Source organism: Mercenaria mercenaria, chromosome 14 (genome assembly GCF_021730395.1).
Source record: "Mercenaria mercenaria strain notata chromosome 14, MADL_Memer_1, whole genome shotgun sequence".
NCBI lineage: Eukaryota > Metazoa > Mollusca > Bivalvia > Venerida > Veneridae > Mercenaria > Mercenaria mercenaria.
In genome coordinates this window covers 19,001,328-19,029,051 of record NC_069374.1, presented here as the reverse complement: position 1 = coordinate 19,029,051, position 27,724 = coordinate 19,001,328, and the positions used below count along the sequence as shown (strand labels likewise).

Here is a 27,724-nt window from a genome sequence, read left to right as displayed (position 1 = left end):
TATTATGAGCTGGATGTATTTGTAGAACACGCTTGAATCTTATTGAAAATACACCATGAACTGGCTTCTATAACAGAACTGTTCCTGCATATTTATTCCACTTTGCAGTATAACTGAAAACTTTTTGCGACTATAGCAAAAAAAGACACAGACATGGTGGAAATGACATGAATTACATGTATTTTGGGCGGTAAGAAGGTTTACGTGCGCTGTACTCTGTGTGCTCATCACGAACATTCTCGGTATTGGTGATCATTATGTTAAAGATCAAACGACTACTAAATGTGTGATTCTTTTTGTGTGCGTGTGTGTGTGTGTGTGGGGGGGGGGGGGGGGGGGGGGGGGGGGGGGGGGGGCTAAATAAGTAACGAGTGTAATGAGCTTTCGAAATTTATTCAGACATCTTTATTCTTTGTATTCTAACATTCCATTTATTTATTCATTTAGAGTATAACAAATGAACTGTTGCCTTTTGTAAGAAAATGTAATTATCTCGTAAAGCATTTCCACCAATCAGTTGTGCGAACGATCACATATAGGTCAAGTATCTTAAGCAAGTCGGTGCCATATTTGCATTTAATCACACCTTTTGTCAAACAAATAAAAGGAGTGTCAATTCCTTTGTCTCTTTTTCTGGTGTCCGCCATGTTTTAAGTTAGCGTCGGCTTGATTGGTATAGAAGAACGCTTTGCTTCCTTGTAAATAGATGTAAAACATCTTACGGTGAATTATTTCATTGTTTCACATTGACTTCGTGCATTTCATGAGCCACAAGAAAGATATATTTAGCATGTAAGAAGGATAAACGCCGTTTGTTCTAATAAATTAGTTACCAGTGGTGATCAGAATGTCAACAACAGTTCTAAATTCAACAAGTGTGCACATTTTTATTCAGGAAATTCAGGTTATTTGCTAAAATTTGAAGATAACAAACAGAATACTACCTGACTTATTTATTTTATTTCTTGTCTTATCTCTCATAATGTCATGAACATTTTATTTTCATAGACTTTGAATGTTCATCACACATAGGTTTCAAACAGAAATTCTATTGTGCGCGTGTATCAAAAGCGTTTTTCATGAACCTGCTTTTTAGAAAAGTACTTTAATATCCTTGTCAGTAAATTTCCTTATCATTTACTATGCTATGATCATGACTCCTTTCCACCGCCCCGTGTTTTTAATTTTTTACAAGATTTACGCAGGGAGACATTGTGGTCAAATGAGAGATGCACGAAAAGTCCTTTTGGATTTCTTTATGTTTAGGAAGTTTATATCAAGTATATTTGTTTTACCTATGTACTCTTTGGTTAGTAAGCTTTATTTTAAGTTGTTAAACGCCCCAGTCATAAATGGCGAGCTGCCGACGAACGGCGAGTATTAATCGGGCAAAATAATACGGCGCCCGGAAGTAGGCAGGCTAGCTTTGGCTCATCGCACGGAATTTGTGAAAGATTCAGAGAAAAGGTAAAATTTAACGGCGACTGGACGATTATTTGGCCTTCGGAGAGCCCGTAATATATCGTAAGAGCATCGTCTGACAGCCAGAAAGGGCCCGTACGGCGCTTGCTTATATGGAGCGGTGATAGTTTTTCGTTCTTATGCGAAACAATATATCACTCAGGCCTACGGCCTTCGTGATATATTCTTACGAATTAGAACTCAAAACGCGGGTTATTCTACGATAAACCACACTTTGGAACTTATTGTTTCTTAATTAATTCCCTAATCCCAGCCTTTAACACCATATTCACACGTAAAAGCAGCCAATATTTAACTTCTATTGTCTTTTATACGAATCAATTAATTTTGCCATCTATCTTTCAAGTTCATCCAGGGAAAGAAACTTTCCTCAGTAGTTTCTGTGATTGCCCGAAGTTCTGGAAGCTCACAGTGCATCATCAGGTTCAATAAGGTAAGGAAAAGTGTTCCATTACGCCTGATAATCATATATGCCTCCAAGCAGATGTAACGAAAACTGAAAAATAAACAAAATTATCTTAATTTGATATGTTTAATTAATCTAATGCTTAATTCATCTAAAACACTTGTATCTCAGTTGCTTTGCTAAAGATTCACACTGATAATCTTAATTCGTTATTTCTTTTAATCCTCCATAACTTGAAGAGATGAACAAGATACATAATATTATACAAATCACAGACAATACTATGAAACATGATAATATATTTTACCTTGCAAACAACATTCACAGTCAGTATGAACAATGAAATGTTTGCGTCTTAAAACAACGAAGCTATAGTTTCATCACAAATAGGTCTGTTCTTGGACCTTGTCTTTTTTGGTATATATTAATGACTTATCAGACTCAGTCAAATGTAATGCAAAAAAGTTTGCAGATGATACCATAATATACCTTACCATCAACTCCACTTCATATAGTATATCTCTGCAACAAGATCTCATTAGCTTAGAAACCTGGGAGATGACATAGGACATAGAGTTCAACCCTGACAAATGTGAAATCCTTAGAATCTTTAGAAAGAAAAATCCCGTGGTCTACCCCTACAAACTTCATAACATAGAGCTAAAACATGTGAGGCAGCTAAATACCTAGGCATAACCATCTCCAAAGATTAAAATATTACTTCCAAGGCAACTTCCACTCTTCCCTTCATACAACGAAATGTCAAAAGTGACAATAAAAATTTCAAAATTGATGCCTACAACTCCCATGTTCGTCCGCAATTGGAGTACTGTTCAAGCGTCTGGCTTCCATGACAAAAAAGTCGAAATGTTCAAAGGTCAGATGCCAGGTACGTCATGTACGACTACAGTTACACCAGTAGTGTTACCCAAATGTTTGAACACCTTAGAATGGAATACACTCCGATAAAGAAGGTCATACAACTAATTAGTAATGTTTTACAAAATAAGGGCCCAGGCAGTTGCAGTCGACCAATCTCATCTTATCCCAACTAGAAACCTAAATTACTTAATCCCCATGTCTCACACGAAGTACTTTTCTAACTACTACTTCCAACGGACACCCGACTCTGGAACTCCCTACCAACTTATGTCAAATCTAGCCCCAGTCTCAGTATCTTTAGAGAGAGGCTGGCGGGGATCAATATGTAATTGCATTGCTTCTGTCCTATTTTAACTGTAGCATACTGTCTTTTTTAGCTTTTATTCTCTAAACATTTGTAACATGTCATTTCTTTAACAACTGTTTCTCTGACAGCGCCGCCCTGTGACAGTCGGAAATCGACGGTTGGGTGAAAGATGTAGATGTTAACCGGCTGTTAAATTAAATGCCGGTTAGATTTTAATTCAAAATATTAGTCTTGGTGGGAAACACTTGTATGATGTTTTGAAATTATTGTAAATATTTTTTTAGTGTTCAAATTCTTAAATCATGCATTTGTTTTTGGTAAGTGTCTTAAACTGTCGAAATATACCGACCGTTAGCTCAATCGCCCGTTAAAGTTCCGAAGAACTGGGTCCGTGACATTCCATGTTAACAAGTTAATATTCATGATATAGAGAATTAGCACCATAATAACAAAGTACATTCCATATATCACTTGATCTACGCTTGTCACTACAAGGGACATACTTATACTCAATCAGTGTTCGCACTGGCGTTATCTGTAGAGTAATGAAAACGACTAGAACGGCTCTGATCCCTCTTTCTGAACGCGGTGTCCTGTACATGATTTTGTACACCGACTTGGTACCTTAGTAATTACTACATGTATTAGATTGAATCTCAGTCGTCCATCATACTGAACTCTAGGTTGCAGTTTATGTGCATTATGGTCCTTTTTCGACTCATATATATACTATATGGAATTTTGACCTACTTATATGGTGCCAAAATTACAGATTTAAGCATTATGAAATTTAACTGAATTATAGCATTGACCGACATAATCTGGTTTCATAATTTGTAACGATTATCAAATAAGACCGGGACTTACTGCGGCAACGGTAAGTTGATTAAATTATAATTATTTTATTAATATATTGCTTTTTAACTCACAAAAATAAGAAATACGCGTCGTGCTTTATATTTTTATATTTTTTCAAATAAATATTTTTACTATATATGTTTTAATTATTTTCTGTATCATGTCGATTGTAGTATATTTTATAGAGCCTATGATCTTTTGTTTTAATTTCTGTTATTGATATTTACACATGCATATATATGCCTGCTATTCATTCATTCCAAATTCTAAACATAAAGTAACAGGAACTATATAGGGGTTTTCGGCTTTAATTTCGTGGATTGACTCCACCACGAAATCAACAATTTTCGGGAAAAACAATTCGGTACTTACGGAATAATCTTAGCTAAATCAATGTTATATATAACATAACATAACTTCAAAGCACATGTATATATTTTTCTTCTGCTGAAAATGATCAATAAAAAACCTTGATTTTATATTATCATTTTTAGCCATTTATCGCAGACCAGTAAGTTCATTTTAACACAATCTACTCAGCATGTAAACTGCGCAAGGTCTGTGAAAACTTATTAGGTAAGGAATTCCAGTCGCACGTGGTTTTATGTCCGGGACTTGAGTATAGATAAATAAAAACAAATATAAATTTGCAAGCAATTTTGCAAAACGCTGTTTAACATATTAATACCTTTCTCGGCCTGGAAGCCGACAGTTACTCGACAGCCAATAAAAACGTTCTAAGAATGGCAAGTTATTTTTAGACTGGGAAACAAACTTTGTAAGGCACTTTTTGATTGGATAATACCGCATAAAAAAGTTAATGAAATACTGCTGTGTTTTCATGCTTTCATGAAAAGTGCTATTTTTGTGTTACGTAAACAGCCCGTTACGCCCGTCAACATCAGTACAGTTAATATCTTCGGTGAGTAGAGCAATTACGTTTTAGCTATCGATGATACACTGTTACTCTTTCTAGTAAAATTGCACACCATTGTCGAAATATTGTTTTCTTCATCTTCAAATAAAATGAGATAAAAAAGTAATTATTATGATGAAAACATATTTTGAAAAGTAAAGTTTATGATATTGAAATATAATTCCACAGTTAAAAACTACACAGTTTATAAACGAACTGAACCCCAACCGGATCTTGCGTTTATATCCTGTGAACTACTTTCTTTGGAACTATCTGTTATGCAAGTTAAACTGCATATTACCTGATAGTGTCAAATATGGAATTTTTGATATCTAATTCTTGGTTGATTAGTTTGACCTCCGTATAAAGTGCCGGTACACCCCGGAAAAAAACAATCAGGTATTGAGATACAATGTACATTGAGTCATTGATGAACGTTAATGATTTTCAAGCTCAGTTTTATAGGTAAATAAAGTTATTTGCTCAATATGATAGTTTTCGTCATGGAAGTATACACAGAACTTCGTGTTTTATCTAAGATGCACCGAATATCTTCTTTTTAAAGTTCTTGTTTAAAATCAAATAGGAAAGTATACATTTTGAAAGTTTTACTATGCTCATTTTTCTCTAGACTATTAATTATCAGAAATTAACTTAAAATTTACAAAATCTTCATCAAATGTATTTAACCTGGCTAAATATAAAAACTAACTGTGTATGTATGAAGCAGAGCTGCATTCACAACTTAATTTCAAATGGAGTCATTTGCCAAAATTATCATAGTACAAATTGATAGTGTGCCTGTTGATACGTTTATTAAGATTGTATTTGTTTTAACCAAACACACAAACTAATATTGTAAATACGCACAAACATGTTGATATCGTGCTTACGTAGATGTTGTGTGGTAAAATTTTACTTTTTTTTAAATATGAAATTGGGGCATAATGTTACTTTATTGATTATTCAAAATGTCCATTTTACTTTTTGTCTAGTCACCAAGATTTTGCCATTTTACGGCTTAGATCATGGAGGGCGCTGTCATACTGTACTGGGGGTTTGCCCTGCTGGTGGCGATCATGAAATCACAGGTTTCAGGTAATGTGTATTTTGATCGATCTGTCTAAGCATCCTGCAATAGTCCTCATTATTTTTAGGTTTTCACTTTTGGATGCAATTTAATTACCAGTAAACTATTTGTAATAAAAGCACATATATGTAAAACAAGCGGACACAGAGGCCCCGACGATGCTTTCTACTTTTATAACAGTTACTTTTATTTTTACATCTGATGAAGAATAATGAAATAAACTTAAATTATGAGCAAAGATTTTATCTTTATTTTTTGGGTAATGCAAATTGATTGTCTTTTTTAACTGCCGATTCACGCTTGTATTGATTCTGCAGCAACATCTGTCAGCCTTGCTGTAGGAAAACCGTCAAGTCAGCCCAACCTATGGAGTAACCGAGCAGACTGGGACGCGGACAAGGGTAACGATGGTAACCGAGACAGCAACATCTACAACAACCACTGTTTTCATACTCAGTCGATGTGGGAGCCTTGGTGGATGGTCGACCTTCAAGCGGTGTATTACATAACACGGGTAGACATGTACAACAGAGTCGATTGTTGCAGTAAGTCATTACTACCAAAATGCATAGCTACAATTTTAGGAGTAACTGGGGTCCATTAGTTATCCTTCCAGTCATATTAGAAAGACATCATATTGTTCATATTGTTATATGCATATTCTTATATTTACAACAGTTCTCTGTAATGGTGCCTTTCACAGGATCTATTTGGGAAAAAAAAGTATCCCCACCATAACCTTCTTCGTTCTTTTACATATCATGACTACAAATGACATCTAAGTGATTTCTTTCCTACTAAGTTGCCTCGGTTAATAACCTGTATCACAATATTCTTTACTACAAGCTGTCTGAAACTTTACAAGTCATATGAGCCGTGCCATGAGAAAACCAACATAGTGGGTTTGCTACCAGCATGCATCCGCGCAGTCTGGTCAGGCTCCATGCTGTTCGCTTTTAAAGCCTATTGCAATTGGAGAAACTGTTAGCGAACAGCATGGAGCCTGACCAGACTGCGCGGATGCGCAGGCTGGTCTGGATCCATGCTGGTCGCACACCCATTATGTTGGTTTTCTCATGGCGCGGCTCATATGACAAAAATATAAAAGAGATTACGTATAATCACGTTTTCATAGAGTATGAATAGTTCATGAATGTATGAGCCGTGCCATGGGAAAATCAACATAGTGGCTTTGCGACCAGCATGGATCCTGACCAGCCTGCGCATCCGCGCAGTCTGGTCAGGATCCATGCTGTCCGCTAACAGTTTCTCCAGTTCCAATAGGCTTTAAAAGCGAACAGCATGGAGCCTGACCAGACTGCGCGGATGCGCAGGCTGGTCTGGATCCTTGTTGGTCGCATACCCACTATGTTGGTTTTCTCATGGCACGGCTCATATATTGTTTGATTATAAATAGTTGACAGAGCCCGCAACGTGGAGATAGCAACAGCGATAACAAACGGTGCATGGTCTAGGTCTGCTTACCATAGTGGCACTATCGGCAGCTCAGCGTCACTTTCAATCAACAACGTCCAAGCTCGTTACGTTAAGCTCACATTAAAAAGCGTTACTGAATATCTACAACTGTGTGAAGTGGAGGTCTATGGATACAGCGGTAAGCAGAATGTTTTACTATAGGGTTTGTTTAAGGCAGATGTCAGCAAGTTACGTATCCTCCTGACGCGCTTTCGACATTCTTTTTTCTTTACGGAAAGCCATGATTTCCTTTGAGATATATTTACGTACGTAAACTCGCGGAAATTGCAGCGTGTCAGTACGGGTCGGCTACCTTTATTTTACATTTAAAATTGAGTATGTCTTTAAAATGGCAATATGATGAAATATCAGGGTACACCCTTAATATGATGGGGTTTTTTTTGTCTATTCTCTTTGCCCATACGTCTGTCCGTCTAGGAGTCACAAAACCTTGTCAGCGTATGACTTCCTTAATCGCTGAAACTTCATTGCAGTGATCAGTATGAAGTGCAACTGTGCATAGCTACGTCACGTTTTGCTCGAATTGTTTTATTTCGGATTTATGGCTTCTTAACAACTTTTATTACTAAAATAGTTTCAGATTAATTCTCCTGTATCACTGGTTCGATTTAACTTAAACTTTATAAGAACTTCTTTTCACACGTATTACAGATTGTATGTTTGACAGATATTCACCGAGTATTGGCCCTTTGATTTTAAAATTTTAAGTCTTCAGACGGATTCTGTTTGGAGTCACAAAAGCTTGTCATTGCATCTTGTACTAATTGCATCACGTACCATACCACTGGGGTTTTTGGATTTAAAACTTTACAGCAATGATTGGCGTGAAGTGTTGTTGTGCATATCTTGAACAGCTTTAACTTTGATCATTTACTTCTGAAAGGCCTTTTTATAATAAACTTGGCCCACACTACCTCATTCATACTTTTCGTGGGTTCAAATAAAAGATTATAGCAGAACCCGGAGAAAATGTCCTGATTCAGTAGCATTTTATCTATATTTTACTTATTGCCTTATTGCATGGCTTGTTTTCAAAAATACAAAGTAAGAACATTAATATGATCACATTCAGAGCGTTGTCTGACTTTGAAAACAGGGGTCTCGAGTTCCATACCCCGTACCTCCAACTAAACATACTAGTTCCGTGTATGAGTGCTTTACACCTGGCGGTCAAAACAACCAGTGAGGCTTCTAGCATTGGAGCGTCTTCTGTATCTTACACTTTCATCCCACTAAAGAGTATGAACAATCTTCTGGCGGAATCCCTCATACAAGTTACTTGTGTATGGGCGGACTTAAAAAATATATATTAATCTGTATCGATTTCGGTCACATTCATTGCATTTTCTGCAAAATAAAAACTTTTTTTAAGTGTGTATATGATGTCGCAAGTGGCGGTTTTAACATATATCAAAGTAAAGAATCAAAAGCCAAAATCGAAAACGTTTTATCTTCTTGACGTATTTGTTTATACATGTATCAAGGTGGCATAGTCCAGCCCACAAAATTTAACCCGAGTGGATTCCTGACAACTTGCTCCGCAGGTGACCCTTCGAACGTTTGATTTTTATAAAGATATAACTGAAGTCCGTTCTGAACTTCGGTAAACTTCTTACACTTCGAATCCATTGGCATGTACTATATAAAAAGTATACTTGTTTGATAAATAATCTTCATTAATTGATCTTTCGCCAAAGAATTTTATCCTTTCATGGAATATGGATTGCAAATTTAGCGTTCGACTTAATGTCAAGTTTAAGTTAAATGGAACACTTCTTTCTTAATTTTGTCTCTCTCTTTCATGAATTTACCAACAGTTTTAGGTATCTTACTAGGCAAAATAACCCTTTGCTTGGTTGATTTAATGTATAAAACATCCCCTGACCGTACTTAAACGCTGTTGAAATGACTGTGTGACAGGTAGGTATCTTTGGGCCTCTTGTTCCCTTTAATATTTTACTGAAGTAGAAACATTTTTTCAATGAATGTCGCCCTCAACATTAATTTAGAATTGTGATCAATTTCATATGTACAGGCTTAAAAAAATAAGGCATTTATAAACATTGAAGAATGATATGAAATGTTAATAACTGTAAACTTACTAATGTCTTTCAGCAAAGCGTTATTTGTGTTCTTGTCACTCTTGTTGTAAAAGATGGTATGAATTTCTTGTTTCGCGTTCATTGTTCTTGGAACATGTTCTTAACGTTCTGATGCCGGTTCCTTTCCACGAACATATCCCCCTTCAAGAACAGATCGCCAGAAGATGGCCAATATGTACATCAAATGATGATGATGGATAAAGGGATGGGTCCGCCTCCCAGCCTAGGAGTCACCAAGTCCTCACTAAGAGACACTTAGTCCTCATTCTAGCATAAAATTGCTGTTCTTGTCACTTTTCGGGGGAGTTTTAACAAGAGAGAAAACGTGTGTTAACAGAGAGATTCTCGCGCTCACGTGCTGTTATAACAACTTTTTATATATGCTCTTTCCATGGCAAAGCGTAAACGTATTATGGCCCAAAAACGTATAATTCAAATGGAAATGACGTCAACGTGAAGAAAGACCAGATATTCCCGCGCATTTCATGGAAATTTAATGACGCTGAGGGAGAATGTATTCATTTATTATGTTTTTCTTCGCGTTTTATGCTAAAATAGCGTTAGCGCATGTTCATTTCGTGTGATACAGACGTTATAACACGAGAAAACATGCGTTATTCCTTTATTATCCCTAAATTGAAATCAAAAGAAATACTCGGCTTTTCAAATACTTTCATACTAAAAGGGGTAATTAAAACATTCTGTAGAAACAATAGATAAAACATACATGTCTAACAGGGATCTAACTATATGTAATAGTTGTTTTGTTCTTTGTATAAATCTGTAATAGAATATACGAAAAGTGAACAATGTCATATAAAAATTACATAAATGTGACTGACTACCTTTAAATAAACCTCTAACAGAATATATGAAATGTGAAAAATGCACAATGTTGTTTAAATGAGATTGACCAACTTAAATGGGTTTTTTTATCAAAAGTATATCATAAGATTAAAACTAACATTGACCTTTTTTCTCAATCCTTCTTTTCCAAAAAATAAGTTTAAGTAGCTTAAAATGGATAAATAGTTTTGACTATACAAGTTTAAGAACTCAAAGGTTAATTTCAACGTCCCTACAACAGTTCATATCGAGTTTATCAAAAGTAATCAGAGGCAGATTAATTAATTTTAGTGGTAATACTACAATGTGTACTGAAACGTAATAATCCTTATTTTAATACGGTAACCTCACATATATGCCCAATGCCAATTTCCCATTGGTTTAACTTGAATAATATAACATATTCCCAAGTGATTTAATATCTCATACGCAAAATCGTTATTTTCAATTTCTGCGCATGTGATATGACCCGTAATTTTATATCACATGCGCAACAGCCTTTTTATGTTTTTCTGCGCATGTGATATCTCCCGTTCGGTGATATGATACTTTCGCATTAACTGAAATTATCAATTTTTACGAGGCGCTTATAAATGATAGGATGAAACTCATTATGTTGATTTTCCAGTAAATATTTTCGACTTTTATATGTTTTTTGGTATATAAAAAATATATATTGCATTCCTGAGAGGATGATATGAAAAATGTTCACCCCTCGAAATATGGATATAGATCTCTGCTGACGCCTCGATCGGTAATCATATATCTCGAGGTGAACATTTTTCATATCACCCAATGCTATATTTATATATTATCACACTGGCAGTTAACAAAATTTTTGTCTATTGACTGAAGTGTTGTGTGTGTTTCCGATATTTTCCAAGGGCTCGATTGAACGACCTCGTGAACAGTGTATGAAATAAAGTTATACGGAATCCTTTTTAGCTCATGTCGTTTGTCGTTCATCATGTTTTAGGTCGACAGACGATGCGCGAAGTGACAATGCGACACGGCGCACGACGATATGACATGACAAACGACACGACACAGCGGACAACAATGCGACAAGACGCACGACGCACGATGTCGCATTATCGTGCGTCGTGTCATGTTGTCAATACCTTGACCTGAGTGAAATAAAGATATTTGTATTAAATTTTGTATTTAGCGGCTGTGGGCGAATGCGGGTATACTTGAATCACGCTTCTTTAGGATTTGGTGTCCTTGGTGCTTCAAGGTACAATAGTACTAAATAGGACATCAAACAGCACTTCCGGGCTAGTCGGATAATGACATTAATTTTTACCCAGTTAAAGTGGCTTTACCGGCATGTTTTATGTTAGCCAGTTCCTTATTTTATTTCATTGTGGACCTATGCTAGACAGTTTTGTTGCATTTTCAAGGATACTTTTTTTGTATTTATAGAAATGCCTACTTTTCTTGGTGATTTTTTTTAGTTTATATGTCATTTAAAACATAAGGCTAGTAGTTCTTTTTTTAAATGGGCCTGGCTATGTGTTACAGCTCTCAGAAGATTGATAATTTTATGTAGAACATACAGCAAATTTATTTACTACTGTATACCCTTTAACATTTCCGTCCGACAACGAAAGGATTCCAAATTTTTAATTTCCGATATATTTTTCGTTCATTTTAAGGTAGTTGTTATTGTTATAATAACCGACGAAAATGCGTGTGCAGGCGACTTTAAAGTGCGTTCAAAATTGAATATGAATTATATGTTACAATTAAGTATTAATTAATTAATTAATTAATTAATGATAATATTAATTATTTGTTTTTAAAAAAATCCTTTCGATGAGTTATAATTCATTCCAGAAAGAAGGTTCTGAGATAGATTAGTCAAGTAATGACCTATTGCAAATGGCTTTTCAAAGAATCTCGCCTATTCCGTGTATTGAGCCAACTGGGTGTGCTAAACGCAGTACACCAGAAGTCATGACGTAACGTTATTTATCCGGGGTATCTGGAATAAAACCAGGGTTCCACGTACTGAAAATATAAAATCTGCCACAAATAAATGATGTCTCTTCACCGATAAAACCAATAGTAATGTTACTTTCAAGCTAGGGATTGTACACATGTATAGCAACAAAAATGCTTGCACAAGACATACTTCCATATAATTGGAGAGGTCTGTCAAGACCTCTCCATAGTGTTGGCTTTCAAACTAGGAGGATTTAGACTAATCTACTAATTTAACGGAGTTAGATTTCACTTTCTAGCGCAAATTACAGTGAGCCAGTCTAAAATGGCCCAATGCGCTGGCGCACAAGTAAGTTTTGAAATCCTCTAAGACGAAAATAATTGTTCGTTTATAATAAAGAAATATAGTGTAACACTATTGTTACAAATGTTGGAAACGGTTCAGTTATTAACAAAAAAATTAAAGATATATATTACTAGTCTTTGTTCGCAGTATTCAAAGATATGCATATGAATTGAATCACGTTAAAATGTATTACGTTCAATTAACTGGCGGGTTCGTTTGCCCCGTTCGGAAGATATGCCGGAATAAGAAGAGTTCTTCCGAGCTTCTGTGTCTTCAACCAGATTTTCGGAGATGTTAATCACGTGATCAAAACAAGGCAGTAATTCGACATATAAATCTTACAAACTGAATAATAAACTGGAACAAATAAAATATTTAGAATTTCTTTTTCAAATAGCACATTAACAATAAAAATCTCTGAAAAAAAATACATTTAAAAAAATAATGATATATTTTTTTCACTTCCGGCAGACGTCCGTTCGATTGGGATTTTCTTCTAAGCTTTTCTAAAGCTTCTCGGGGCCCAAACGAACGGGGCAGTTGACAAACAAGCCTGTCAGGTGAGGTTCTCGCAAAAATGGTAAGATGCTAATCTGGCAGCTTTCACCAGGGCCAAGTTCAGTGTACAATTATTGCAGTGGTAGCTAATGAAATTCAGTAACATGCTAGGAAATGCTTTGGCCTACAGTCCTCGGATTGGCGGGGGTTGATCATAACCTGAATACGACTTATTGATTTTGAGGTCATTAGGTCATGGTCACAGTGACTATGACCTCTAATAGGTCACAGTGACCTGCAACAGGGAAACTGTTTTTCGTCTATAGCACAACCTATCATATAACCAGAGACATAGATATCAATTGTCATCTATCTCTCTGATAAAACTTTAAAAGGAGCAACACTGGACCTCTCCTAGGTTTCTTTTTTGAAAGAAGCCTGCTTGTATCGTTTTGAGTTGAGAAACCTCATGGCTTTAGGTCAGCTGGAAGCAACTCACAAGGCTTCTGATTGGTTGAAAAAGTATAGGGTATTTCGCTGTGTATATTTACCATGTAAAAAGATTTCCCATTTGTGTAAATTATGTTGGATGTGTTTGAAAACTATCTTATTTCATAAATTTAAACTCTAATCCATGATTAATGGCTAGAATTGTATGGAATGATGCATTTTGTGTGAGAAATATGGATGTTTTATCAGTAGAGCATTTTCATGAAAAATATTTTAAAAAATCACTGCCGGACTATATGTAACCGAGTTCAAAGAGAAAAAAAGTGCCCAAAAGTGACGGTCAACATGTACCTTTCTTGCAGTTTTTCGATATTCCTTTCATCAAAAGTGTAAATGTTAGGAAAGACCCATGTACGGAAACATTATAATGTGGGCCTATGGAAATTGAGTTAGTTCCCGCTGACCTTTACACATTTTAGTTGAACGTCTGATAGAATATAAGTAAATTTACAACTGTAAGAAACTTCATTAGAGTCTACGTTGAAACTTTTTCTATGCTCGAAAATGTCATTTGCATTGTGATTTTCCCATAGACTTCCATTACGAAACCTTTGTCTTGCTTAAAGTCCATTGTCTGTTTGAAATCGGTCCAGGATTCTATAAGAATTGTCTTCCATTCTTATCATTTCCTCTGTTGCTTTGATCAAAGTATGACATATGTATAAGTGTTTGTACTTTATATTCTGGGAATAAATATGTTTAAACTAAATCTGTCCAGGGAAAGAACAAACTGCACATGTCCCAATTTAAAGTGTTTTACATTTATAATTAATTTTGTAAGAATACGATATGCTTTGAACAAAATATGGCTTAATATTAAATTCTACATTGTCCACAATTTTGATCGTGCAAAAGTAATTATCGTTTGTTAGCCTTGTAAAGCAAATCTCATGGTGCTGGAAAATAACTTTTACGGGGAAAATACTTTTCAAACCAATCTGATTGCTTCATACAATATTAATTTTAATTTATTTTTTAGATTACTGCGCCAATTCTCCTTGCCAAAACGGCGGTGTGTGTTCTAATACACAGAATGGTTACTCATGCGCATGCGCTTCCGGATATACTGGTTCGACCTGTTCACAAGGTAGGTATAGTCAAAGAATTAAATAATTACGAAGTATAAAATTATGGAGTTTTTCTTTTTTGCCGTACATCCGTAGCAAATCTAGTATCTGGTATTAAAGCCGCAGAAAAGCGTATGTCGTTGTTCCTTTGCCAACTTAGTATTTGGTAGTGGTTCTTTATAAGGGATACTTATAAATCCATTGACCAGTGTTTCTTCTCACCGTAGCACATGGGTGAAAGGATATATAAGATAGACTTATTTATACATTTAGCTATGTTTTTGCTCCGATCGGAGTGGGACTATTTATCATGCCCTATACCAATGATCGCATGTGTCGGATCTCATTAAATCAATTGCTCAATTATTCAAAGACTGCTTCTGTCTAGATAAGACCTGCACTTAGAATCTGCAAGAACTCGTAGTAAAATTGAGGAAAAGTGCTCCCAGAAATAAAAAATTCCCAGAACTACAAGCATTTGATTCCGCCATTTTGCCGGTGAGATTTGTTTGTTTATGGAATATCTATGAGATGGTACTTTGTCGACTTATAGCTGAAGTTTAATTAAGTCCAGTCAAGCTAATAAACTGATTTCGCCCATGTTTAGATTTCTAAAATTATTGATCTGAATATAGATTTGTTCTTAACTTTACTCACAGATATAATGAATGAACTTCTATTCTAGATGTGAATGAATGTGCCAGTAATCCGTGCCAGAATGGTGGAGCTTGTACCAACGGGCTAAATCGGTACACGTGCTCATGCGCCGCAGGCTATACCGGAACCACGTGCAGTCAAGGTTTAAATATCATATTTTTAGTCGTCCTTTCCCGTATTACTTTATCTCGATTTGGGACAATAGTGTAAACTTGTGATTGGAGGCTATTTTTAAGGCGAATTATTGTTCGTTATTGCGCGTAGAAACCCCAAAGTCTCATAGAAGGGTTTTGAAATCAGTCTAATTTTTTTAGATTAGGAAACTAATTCAAGTTTACATACTGCCTTGAGACATATACCAGTTCCCAAAAGTTTTACTGAGATCATTTCCAAATAAAGCATATTATCTACATTTGTATATTTTAGATGTCAATGAGTGTTCGAGTAACCCGTGCCAGAATGGGGCTGTATGTAACAACCTTGTGAACCGGTACACGTGCACATGTGCTTCTGGTTGGACAGGAACCACTTGTAATCAAGGTATAGATGCGTCATATATACTAATAGATAAGAAGAACAGAAAAATATGCAGAATAGTTTGTATGCATTGTACAATGAGATAAAATCCACTTGCATGGTCTGATTTCTGCCATTTCGTGTGTCGAAATGTCGAAGTAACGAAAACACGAAAGGTCGAAATAATTTGAATACCAATGGTAGTTTCTTTATTGAGATGATCACCCACTGAAGCATATAGATATACGACTTATCAAATGCATGTTCAATTCCTTCGGGTATCAAAAATCAGGTTTTGGAATTAGAATGTCGGCGTTTGTAGTTATCAGTGTAAACTAAAATTCAAAGATTTCTCTTAGTTAATGAAAATGAAAACTGGTCAAAGTCATATCCGTTAGTTTCCACTGCGCATCATTCTGCGCAGGTTTCATGTAGCCTTATTATGCTGTTTCGTTTAAGGAGTGTATGATATTAAAGTTTTTCCTTATATTTTCTTTTAAGTTTTTTTTTCATCTAAGGTCTGTATTTTAAGTTCGTTCCAGAGCTTTATTTGCACATTTTTGTTGAGTTTTGCACTAGAAGTGCGTTGGTTGTCGGCCATATTCAGTCTCAAAATTCTATATTCTGGTATGCTGATTTTAGAAATAAAGCACCGCGACCTATCTTTTATTTTGAGTTTTAATATTTCATTGTCGTACATAATAAATTCTTTTTCTGAAAAAAAAAAAGAGTATTATTTCAGATGTAAACGAGTGTGCCAGTAACCCGTGCCAAAATGGTGGAGTGTGTACGAATGGTCAGAACCGGTTCACTTGCGCATGCGCGGCAGGATATACTGGAAGTACTTGCAGTCAAGGTATTTGAACTTCCGAATGATTTTTTTATTGATTTTTTTTTTCATATTTTGTCCGTTTGTTTGATGAAATAAACGATTTTCAATCAATATTTACTATCAAAGCTATTGACTTGAAACTTAAAATAGTTATTTACTATCAAAGTCTACACCAGAAGAAAACAATACAATACAAATTTTATTTACTGTCGGTATGGCATAACAAATCAACATTAGCTATGAATAGCTATTGACCGACTTAAACAGAAACAATCTCCATAACTCTGATTTGAATTTTGACAGAGTTATGTCCCTTTTTAACTTGTGTTTTACTTCAAATAATGTAAGATTAAAATTTCAGATGTGAACGAATGTGCCAGTAACCCTTGCCAGAATGGTGGAGCCTGTACCAACGGACTGAATCAGTTCACATGCGCATGCACGGCAGGTTATTCTGGAACAACGTGTAGTCAAGGTATATTATGATTTCATATAGAAAATGGCAGGCTTTTCATGTAAATATTTCAACAGATTTTATCGTTGATTGCAATAAGTTTACCCAGGTGTCAGATTATTATGAAATAATGCTTGGAGTGGCACCTGGAAGCTTCCTCTAGCATCAAAAGTTTGAAAACTCGCCATATGACCAAATACTGTCGTTGTGACACTGAACCCAACAAAAACAAAAGAAAAATAAACGCAATATCATTTAGTAAGCGTCCGATAAGACTTTTACTGGCGAAGTTGAAGTACGTAGTTGTCGATAAAATTTTGTAGTGTTGGTGTATGAGACAAATTCTGTCATACCAACATTTAATGATGAAAATGCTTTCTAAATGTCAAGCATAAATCTTTCATGTGATTTCAACAACAAATTGCAAAGAAAATAAGGAACATAGCTCTACAGAGCAAAAAAAAAAAGAACTGAGAAAAATTTGAATCCGCCATTTTACCATTTTTTTCCGCGTCATTTTCTTATTTAGTGTCTGCATACCTACAGGGTCATTGTGAAAACCCAATGAGTATTGACTGTTTTATCACATAATCCTGTAAATGTTTTCAGCTACATACTTGTCAATAGCCTGTTAACAATATTGTACACAGAGTTTGCATTTTGCCGACATTTGCGGCGGCGACGTAGAAAATACACTTCGTGAGAAAGAACAAATGATACCAACACTTTTACAGTAAAAACAAAGGTCGAAGCTTAAATATTGATTATAGTTCTGAACATATTTCGTTTTACCGTGATCTCTCTCCAAATGATAGTATATTATCTGTACTTCAGACATCAATGAATGCGCAAGTAACCCGTGTGCGAATGGTGCTGTGTGTAACGATCTTGTGAACAGATACACGTGCTCATGTGCTTCTGGTTGGACAGGAACTAATTGCGATCAAGGTAGGTGAAACTTAGGATTTTGAGATTGTATTTGATTTAATCCCAAGAAAAGACGTGTACATGTATTTGTGTATATTTAAATTTGGCCGTAGTAATGTTTAAGATGTAGTGTATAGTCAGATCTTAGACAATGATTAATGTCGATGCAAGAAAGTCCGGTATTTGGATTAAAAGATATAAGCAATCTTTAAGATAATCCTTTCGATAGTTACTGCATTAAGTGAAGTTATCTGTACATTATTGAGCTTAATGTTTACTGAACCATGCTCAGCGATAACAGTATATCCGTCTTATAAACTCCTCTTTTAGAACTGAAGGAAATCAGTTATATGCTAAATCTTGAATGTGCAAAGATGTCAGAGTAACACCACTTTGTGATCCGAAACCATGAGGCTCTGCAGAGGGCTAGCACTGGATAAAACTAGATCTAGACGAATTTGAATAATATACGTGTTCTAAAAACATTTTCAGTAATAAATAATGGTCAAATAGGGGAATACATTCAATCACATTAAATATTTCAGATGTGAACGAATGTGCCAGTAACCCTTGCCAAAATGGCGGAGTGTGCAGCAATGGACAGAATCAGTTCACGTGCGCATGCGTAGCAGGATATTCCGGAACTACATGTAGTCAAGGTATTTAGTATTTACATTTTTTCTTCAAACATCAATTTTTAACATCCTTTCTAATTTCATCAAGAAAAAGTTGAAAATACTTTGTTTTAACTTCTATATAAAATACAATTTCAGATATTGACGAATGCGCGAGTACCCCGTGCCAGAATGGAGCCGCCTGTAACGACCTTGTGAATGGGTACACATGTTCCTGTGCCGGCGGATGGACAGGAACACTCTGTGATCAAGGTAGTAGGATCAAAATTACTATCAGACAAATCTATAAGAAGATTTTTAGGAGCATAGAATGCAACCAAGCAAAATAATACATAACAGTAACGATATATTACAAGTTTATGATTATAATGGAAAGAAAATGAATAAGTAGTTAAGATTTTATTCGTAAAAATATTCAGAAGTTTTTCTATAATTTAATGTTTGTTCAAGTGTTTGAAAAAATATCTCGAGAACCTGTTTTGTGTCAAATTCTAAACATACAGGAATAAAGATAATTTTATTCATCCCTTTTTATCAAGGCATAATTATATTACGTGACGATTACCAAAACTTAAAAAAATCATAATAAATTGTAATCATTGGCAAGCGTACATATAAGAAATGTGCATCTTTTCATATTTTCAGATATAGACGAGTGCGCAAGTTCCCCGTGCCAGAATGGTGCCGCGTGTACCAACGGACAGAACAGGTACACGTGCGCCTGTACCGGGGGATGGACAGGGACGGATTGTGATCAAGGTTAAATACTTTACACCGCAGACTTTCTTACAGTTAATTTCATTGTTCAGTGACTGTGAAGTAGAGTTTTCGTTCAAACGTGCAAAATCACCTTTAATAAAAACATTTATATATCCAGTAATAAAGCTGTATATTAAATTATTAGATAGATATTGATGCACTTGCGCCTTCTCTACTACCTACAGTAAAACATTGATTACATTTGAAATAAGGAGCACTTATAAGAGCCTTTTCTTTTATATGACAGTCTCAAATTCCTGACATCATAAACGCGGTATTCTAACCATTCATTATTATGTTTCAACATTCAAGATTCTTTATTAAGTAACGTAAACATATTTAAACGTTTCTTGTTACATGATACAATAATTTGCTAAACGTTACATACAAACATGACAAATATGGAAAACTACATACAACAACATCTATATTAGTTTAAATAAATATGCACATTATGTTTCAGATGTGAATGAATGCGCGAGTTCTCCTTGCCAAAATGGTGCCACGTGTAACAATAACCAGAACCATTATACGTGCACGTGTGCCGGTGGTTATACCGGAACAAACTGCCAGCAGGGTAAGTCGTCATTTTCTTATATATTTAAGGAAGGAGATACATTGAAATAAATCAAGTGTCTTTGAAATCGGTGCTGAAAAAACAGTTACAAATGAAGGAAGAGATTTTTATCAAATAACTATTTGAGTTGAAACTGGACGTTTAATAGTATTAAACGCCATCATTTTGAAAATGTTTTACTTCTGCTTTGAAACATATTGCTAAGTATACACATAAAGATATTCATCTTTTCAAAAAAATGATTTTTAGTCAGATTAAAAATGTTTATTACTTGTGACATGATTTTCATGAGAACAAACTCGTCAACTGCAGACACTGCATTGTATAAACCTCTACTACCCCATGTAAATCAGAGATACAATATAATTAATCCGTAATTGCCATAGAAAACATTTACCCGGAAGGGAATCGAACACAAAACCCCTAGACCGGTAGTCCGAAACTTTGCAAGGTGTTTGTTTTGGTCTATGAGTTACACTGTGATTTAATTCTATTTTAGAAATTGACGAGTGCGCCAGCTCTCCGTGCCAGAACGGTGCCGCGTGTAATGATCTCATAAATGTATACACGTGCACTTGTACCGGAGGATGGGCAGGGACAAACTGTGACCAAGGTTCATATAAAATGAAATATAGAAACAGTTTTTTTACAACTTTACAACTGTTTCAAATGTAATATACATAATTCCAAATACCACACTGAAAGAAATGGTGTTAGATAGAAATACACAATAAAATGAGATGCATAGTACAATAATTGTATCGCCAGATGCCAGCATGCCAGCTTTAAAAGTCATTTTATATCTGCAAACCTTCCAGTCGCCCATAATATTATTCGTAAATAATTTCACCTTCCTGTCACTGAAGCTTACTGAATTCTTGAAAGGAACTGGCTTAAAGAACCATGGACGTATCAAAACTTGTTTACCGTGATTATAAACTTTATTCTTATATATGCAGATATCGATGAGTGCGCGAGCTCTCCGTGCCAAAATGGTGCCACGTGTAACAATAACCAAAATAGCTACTCGTGCACGTGCGCCGGGGGATGGACTGGTACCGACTGTGACGAAGGTAAGTGCTCATTTTTATTCCTGCATTTTATATAGCATAAGTCTGTTCACAATAATATATTTTGAATTTTATAACTTTATTACATTGGTAAATAATTTCGACTCAGGTGTTGATTTATTTGCATAAATCACGTGCCAAGAAATAAATGTTCATGATAATTGCACATAACATTGCCTTGGAAAGATTTAGAATTCTAATTCCGATTTTCTGAGAATTCTTCGTGTAAATATTATTTATGTCAGAGAATATTTACAGCTTTTTTTTATTTTTTGTCTCAGATATCGATGAATGCGCGAGTTCCCCGTGTCAGAACGGAGCCACGTGCAACGACTATGTAAATTATTACACCTGTGACTGCACTGGGGGATGGACGAGCACAAATTGTGACCAGGGTAAGCATTGTATATATCCATGTTAAATAACATATAATGTGTACGCTTTTCAGTTACTGTGATATCTTGACTCGTATCTAGATACACATTATATTACGAATCATGAATATATCTGCTAAAAGTTCCACAAAAATATAGCATTTGTTTAAGCCTTATTGAACAGTGATCTACAAAAATGGTCATGCATTTATTACATCAGTGTAAAAAAAAAATTTTTATCAATTATGAGTTTTAATTTGAAATTTTCCTGATAAAGCGACGGAAATCTTGACAATAAAGATTGTATAACTTTGATTCATTTACAGATGATATCTTTTTACAATAGCTTATCACCCCTTTTAACAGATATTGATGAGTGTGCAAGTAGTCCGTGCGTAAATGGCACGTGCTCAAATCTGCAGAACGCTTACTCTTGCACGTGTTTCGCTGGGTATACGTCAAGGGATTGTGACTATTGTAAGTATAAAACAATATAAGTATAAAATTTGTATAAATCACAACCCAAATTGTTTGTAATGCATAGGAATGATATCATGAAAGAACGATGTGTACTATTTTTTTCTTTTTTAATTTCAATTCTTTTCTGCGTGAGTTAAGCAGTCGGCAGATGTTCTGCTTTTATAACAGGCTTTACAATTATTGTAAGTTACAACTACATTCTTCCTGAATTCCTTGAATAATTTTACTTTTACTAAGATTACACTTATCAAAGTTCGGGATATTTAATATAATTCTTGAAGCGTGTCCCTCTAAAATCTTAATGTTAATGATCTTGATTTTCGAAGGAATTACACCAATATAGCCAATAATATTCAAATTCTTCCTTGAATTTTTATTCCAGTGATTGGAACACCTATGGATGGTAACTGGGGCGACTGGCAGGCGTGGCAAGGGTGTAGTGTGACTTGTGGCTCCGGGGTACAGAAACGGTATCGAGCATGTGACAACCCTCCGCCTGACTACGGTGGTTCACCATGCGCAGGGGATTCATTTGAGTCCAATGTTTGCACTGCTTCTGGTTCTTGTGCAGGTATCAACACTGTTTTTAAAGTTTTCAGATTTCTCCGACTCGGTGACAAAGATCTTGCAAAATGATTCGATCCTAACTTCAAAAATGTGCCATTTACATTTATACTCTCTGTTTTGAATAAGAACATATTGTTTCAAGCGTTCTTGCATGAAGAAAAGTGTTAGGCATTTATGAAAATGTGCATTCTGACAAGTGGATTTTGATCACGTTAAATGCGTGTTTGGCGGACGAAATCTAGTGTATTCCGCACTGATAATAGTTCCATATCTGGTGTTTGTATTCGATATTATAATATCTAGTAGTCTCACGGCTTAAGTATTATGTAATGTCAAGCCTTTCTTTGGTGTGTTTCAGTCAGTGATATTTTGATAGATGCTAACCTTTCATGAGAAAAGCGTTAACTGTTTCTCTTCAATCATTTAATAGCTGTAGTGGACGGAAATTGGGGCTCTTGGTCCAGTGCCGGATCATGTAGCGCCACCTGTGGTCAAGGACTGAGTATCAGGGTTAGGTACTGTGATAGTCCAGCCCCGAGCGGTGGAGGAAAACAGTGCAGTGGGGACGCCTCTGTCTTATTTGCATGTTCACAGCCAGCTTGTAATACGTCAAACTCATACGGAGCAAATTATGTTAATGTAGGTATATTTTTCATTTAACTCAAACAAAATGTAAATAGTTTACCATACACACATTAAATAATAAAGCGGAGTTTTTGCCGAACAGTTCGTCATTTCCAATATCAAAAATACTAAAAGGCAAAAATGTAAAATATATGGTCTTTAGTATCAATAGATATCTCCGGTTTTTGTTTCAGGTCTGTCCCAGTGGTTACTTCACGTGTGCTACTGGAAGTGTCACGTGTATACAGGAATTATTTGTGTGCGATTGTTTCGGGGATTGTGATGATTCCAGTGATGAAATTCCGGAATGGGCAGGCTGTGCGACATTCTGCAAGAGCAGTGCCTCAGGTAAAAGAAAGAAAACATTATTACTAAAACGTCGAGTCATTCCAGATTGTAATAAATTAACGATTGACGTTAAATTCAGCGGACGTCATTTGATATCACGTGGTTTCGATTTTCTATTGCAGACATTTGGTAATTGACGTAATTAAATCGTAGCAAACGGTAGATTGGACAGACAGCGCGTTACTATGGCTATAAAACAATTATATGTCATACTATTTTAAGGTGGAGTATAAAGAAATAAAGTTTGATTTGCTAAAATATTTTTGTTATATTTAGGAAGTATATAACCTCTACATTTTGGGAAAAGTCTTTTAAAAGATGCAGAAATGATCATAGAATTTAAGACTACAATAAGATATCGGACACTAAAAGGAACAGTTAAAGCTTACAGATATTTATAATTCTCTGTACACATACGTTTTATTGCATTCTATAAACTGATCCCTGCTTGAATGATCCCGAAATCATGTTACAGATTTAAATTTTCAGTAGTGTGATCTTTCTATTGAATGGTTATTAGAAGTATAAGCCCATGTCACTGCACAAATAAGGGAATGAATTAATTTGAAGACATTTATCTGTCAATCTGTTGTGAGACACGGTTACTTCAAACAGGGAATGCTTCATAAAATGCAGTAGGTATTTGGGAAAAAAGGGTTCCCGTCTGGCTGTGAGCCTTTTACAAAAATTGTTGATTGGTAAAACATGTTACTGCCTAAAAATCAATAAACAAAATATTAAGCGTTATGCAATACCCGAATAAGTTGTTATAAATGCATACGTGTAATGGGAACAAAGTTGTAGAGCCAGTCTACGTTTTTCTAAAATCTCTCAATATTCTTACATGTTCATAATGTCGGCTTAGAATATTATACCGCAACATCTCTTTGATATTTAAATTCATATGAATAAGTATTGTGAGGTCTTAAATTACAAAAGGCACGAAAATCTTGAAGATGATTTCTTTACATTTTCACATGCAAAAGAATCACGGATTTTTACATGCCATCAGCTTTCGAGAAGACGTATCACGTTTCGTCCTTGTTTGTTGTATGTTAGGAAAGAAAGAAGTACGTTCATACTGGAAATTATTGTAGTACATACCGAAAATCCAAATGAGCCGCACAATGAGAAAACCAACATAGTGCATTTACGACCAGCATTGATCCAGACCAGCCTGCGCACCCACGCAGTCTGGTCAGGATCCATGCTGTTCGCTAACGGTTTCTCTTATTGCAATAGGCTTTGAAAGCGAACAGCATGGATCCTGACCGGACTGCACTGGTCTGGATCTATGCTGGTCGCAAAGACAGTATGTTGGTTTTCTCATGGCGCGGCTCATATAAGCATGCCGTTACGGCAAGTAAGGTATTTGTTGCATTTGTGCTCTAGATATATAGTATGTGGGCGTGTTGAAGCTCCTTAAACGCACAAACACGCCAGAACAATATGGCAGAAATTAGCCTCTATAGGATATTGTGTGAATTTCATTCGTTTCCAGTAAAAAATTCATAGAAAACTGTCGTTCTGCCGGCGAGCAAACTCAAAAGTTCTAGACGGAATGTCAGACTTATGTCGAATTTGTCAGAACAAAACAGTATATATGAATACAACAGTGACTTCTTATCTTTCATATTTTCAGGGTTGACACAGACACTACATGTTTTGGTTGTGTTGGCAGCAGTGGTAAAGCAAGTATTTAACCTGTAAACCCTCGAGAAAGTTGTGCTGGGAAATAAATCGGCGGATCTTGATACTTTTGAAATATTTATATATTCAACGTAAAAGTTTAACAATATAAATAAAATCTAATACATATTTGAGCCGTGCCATGAGAAAACCAACATAGTGGGTATGCGACCAGCATGGATCCAGACCAGCCTGCGCATCCGCGCAGTCTGGTCAGGATCCATGCTGTTCGCTAACAGTTTCTCCAATTCCAATAGGCTTTAAAAGCGAACAGCATGGAGCCTGACCAGACTGCGCGGATGCGCAGGCTGGTCTGGATCCATGCTGGTCGCATACCCACTATGTTGGTTTTCTCATGGCACGGCTCATTTCTAAAATTGAAAGAATAAATAGATCAGTACTAGTACAGAAAAAAATAAACAAACAGACTTTTCAAAATATGGAAGTAGTAATTGTGTTGTTTCGCAGTTTAACTCTTGAGCACATTTCCTGTTGTTTTGTTGCTGTTTTACACGATTTCCAAAACTGTACTGTATCACATTCTTTGTTAAGATAATCTAATGTAGAGTTTAAAATATTTAGCGCATTTGTACGTCAATGATCATTTCTGAAACTAACTTTTCTTGTCAGTAAAGAAAAGCTTTGATCTGGTAAATGTGTTTTTATTGGTATGACTTAAAGGCAGCTAAATGTTTCACATAATAGAGAAATTGTGAAAAACATGATGATACAAGATATATACGAAATTATCTGTTTGGATATTTGTTCATCGTTCCTATGTTTAGATTTTCATGTGTACTTAATAATACGTGATGTTTAAAGAAACCGACTGTCTCTTTGTTATTAGAATTGAATTCATATCATTACTGGTAGGCCGATGTGGTTGTTTGATCTCCACATTACTTTCCGATATGTTGGATTTATTTAATATTTGGTATACTGAAAGGTAAAAATATAACGCTTCAAAATACAAACAGGTATAAATAATTTACTGGCTGATAAGCTGAATTGAAAATATTGCGCAAAAAAAAAAAAATAAACCGCAAGTTTATTTGGTAAAGTTTTCCAGCTAAAATGTTCTAAAGTACAGAACTTATTCCCAAAAATGATGGTATTGTAGAAGGTTTAGTGATACAGAGAATAATGTATCAAGATGCTACAGCAGGAATTGAAGCCCTATTCCATCTCGGAATGGTAGCTGTAACGGATTGTTTAACCTCAATTCGACGCTGCTGAGACGAACCCGCGACCCCATCCCCTTTAAATTTATAAACTGAAAATGAAATGTGACTGTTGTTCGCTTCGCTGTCAAAAACTTAGAAGCATTTACATGTGCATTTGTTTTTAGAAATATTATGGAAAGATCCGCCGGGCACTCTAGCATTTGTAAACCGAAAATACTCGCTAACTATACTGCTGAGGAAACTTTGATCGAGCTAAAAAAAAAAAAGCATCATCATGTTCTCTTTACAAAAATCTCGGGGACGACTCTCACCTCCGGAACCCTTTACGTTAAAGCAACAAACTTTGATGACAGTGATATTGTATAGGAAGCACCGCTTAAGTTCCATTATACACGCTTTAGAATCTACAGTATTGATGACAAACAAAAAGACTAAATCTTTGAAATGGAATATAGGGTACCCTCTCCCATCTTTTTTACAGAATCCATATTCTTTTATCTCTCCCATATCGTGAAATAAATCCTGCCTCTAATGTCGACAAAACTGCTCAAACGAAAATATACCCCGTGAATCTTTAGAAATCATAATAATTATGTAATTTGGCAACGCATTACGTCGTTACCAAATGCTGTTGCTACCATTTTGAGGCGTAACAAAACAGTTTTGAGCATAGTTGCTCCAAATTCCGGTCAAGAATGTTGTAACTTGTGAAAAAGTAATACAAAAGCATAGCAAAACTACACGGATGTGTCAAAACAACTATGAGGTAATTGATACAGGGGAATGGGTAGAGAACAGCAGCCATGTGTAACCAGGGTGTCTGACCAAAAGGAAAATAATAGAGGAGGTCGACTTTGGAAAAAGGTTGGCATAATGAACTTCTCTAACAATGGTCTCGGTTAATTTCTGTGGTATGTTGTATACATAACCAAGCTTGCTCATATCTGATAAACTTAATGAATCTAGTCAACAGGAAATGCTACTGTTGTGGATCTGTGAAAGATGCTATTTTGCCTAATACTGTCGAACTAAAAACTCCTGGATCAGGCTGGCCAACACATGAGACTTTTCAGGATCGTACACACAGGAAAATAGGTCGATTCATGTGACATTTTTGCTTACAACTTTTTTATTACTTGATGGAGTTTATCAAGAAAAAGCGTTAAAGACAGGAAAACGAGTGCTTTCCTTAGCACAAAGCGTCTATCCCACATTCTCAATACTTTCCTAGAACACTTCATCTGAATTCTAGCGTGTACGTTACCTACATCTTTGGT

The 27,724-nt window shown here is 35.6% G+C and overlaps 2 protein-coding genes across 2 annotated transcripts; both read left to right on the top strand.

Moving 5' to 3' along the window:
* The first annotated feature begins 5,879 nt into the window (after positions 1–5,879).
* LOC123526642 (fucolectin-like) lies at positions 5,880–7,579 on the top strand. The gene is made up of 3 exons (XM_053522531.1): positions 5,880–5,949; positions 6,259–6,486; positions 7,359–7,579. The coding sequence occupies exons 1-3, from the start codon at positions 5,880–5,882 to the stop codon at positions 7,577–7,579; spliced, it is 519 nt and encodes a 172-aa protein (XP_053378506.1).
* A 917-nt stretch (positions 7,580–8,496) lies between these two features.
* LOC123526643 (fibropellin-1-like) lies at positions 8,497–25,284 on the top strand. Its single transcript, XM_053522530.1, has 13 exons — positions 8,497–8,677; positions 14,667–14,774; positions 15,838–15,951; positions 17,121–17,234; positions 18,048–18,161; positions 18,686–18,799; positions 19,998–20,111; positions 21,071–21,184; positions 21,463–21,576; positions 22,418–22,606; positions 23,033–23,241; positions 23,421–23,574; positions 25,217–25,284. The coding sequence occupies exons 1-13, from the start codon at positions 8,497–8,499 to the stop codon at positions 25,282–25,284; spliced, it is 1,707 nt and encodes a 568-aa protein (XP_053378505.1).
* Positions 25,285–27,724: the final 2,440 nt, after the last annotated feature.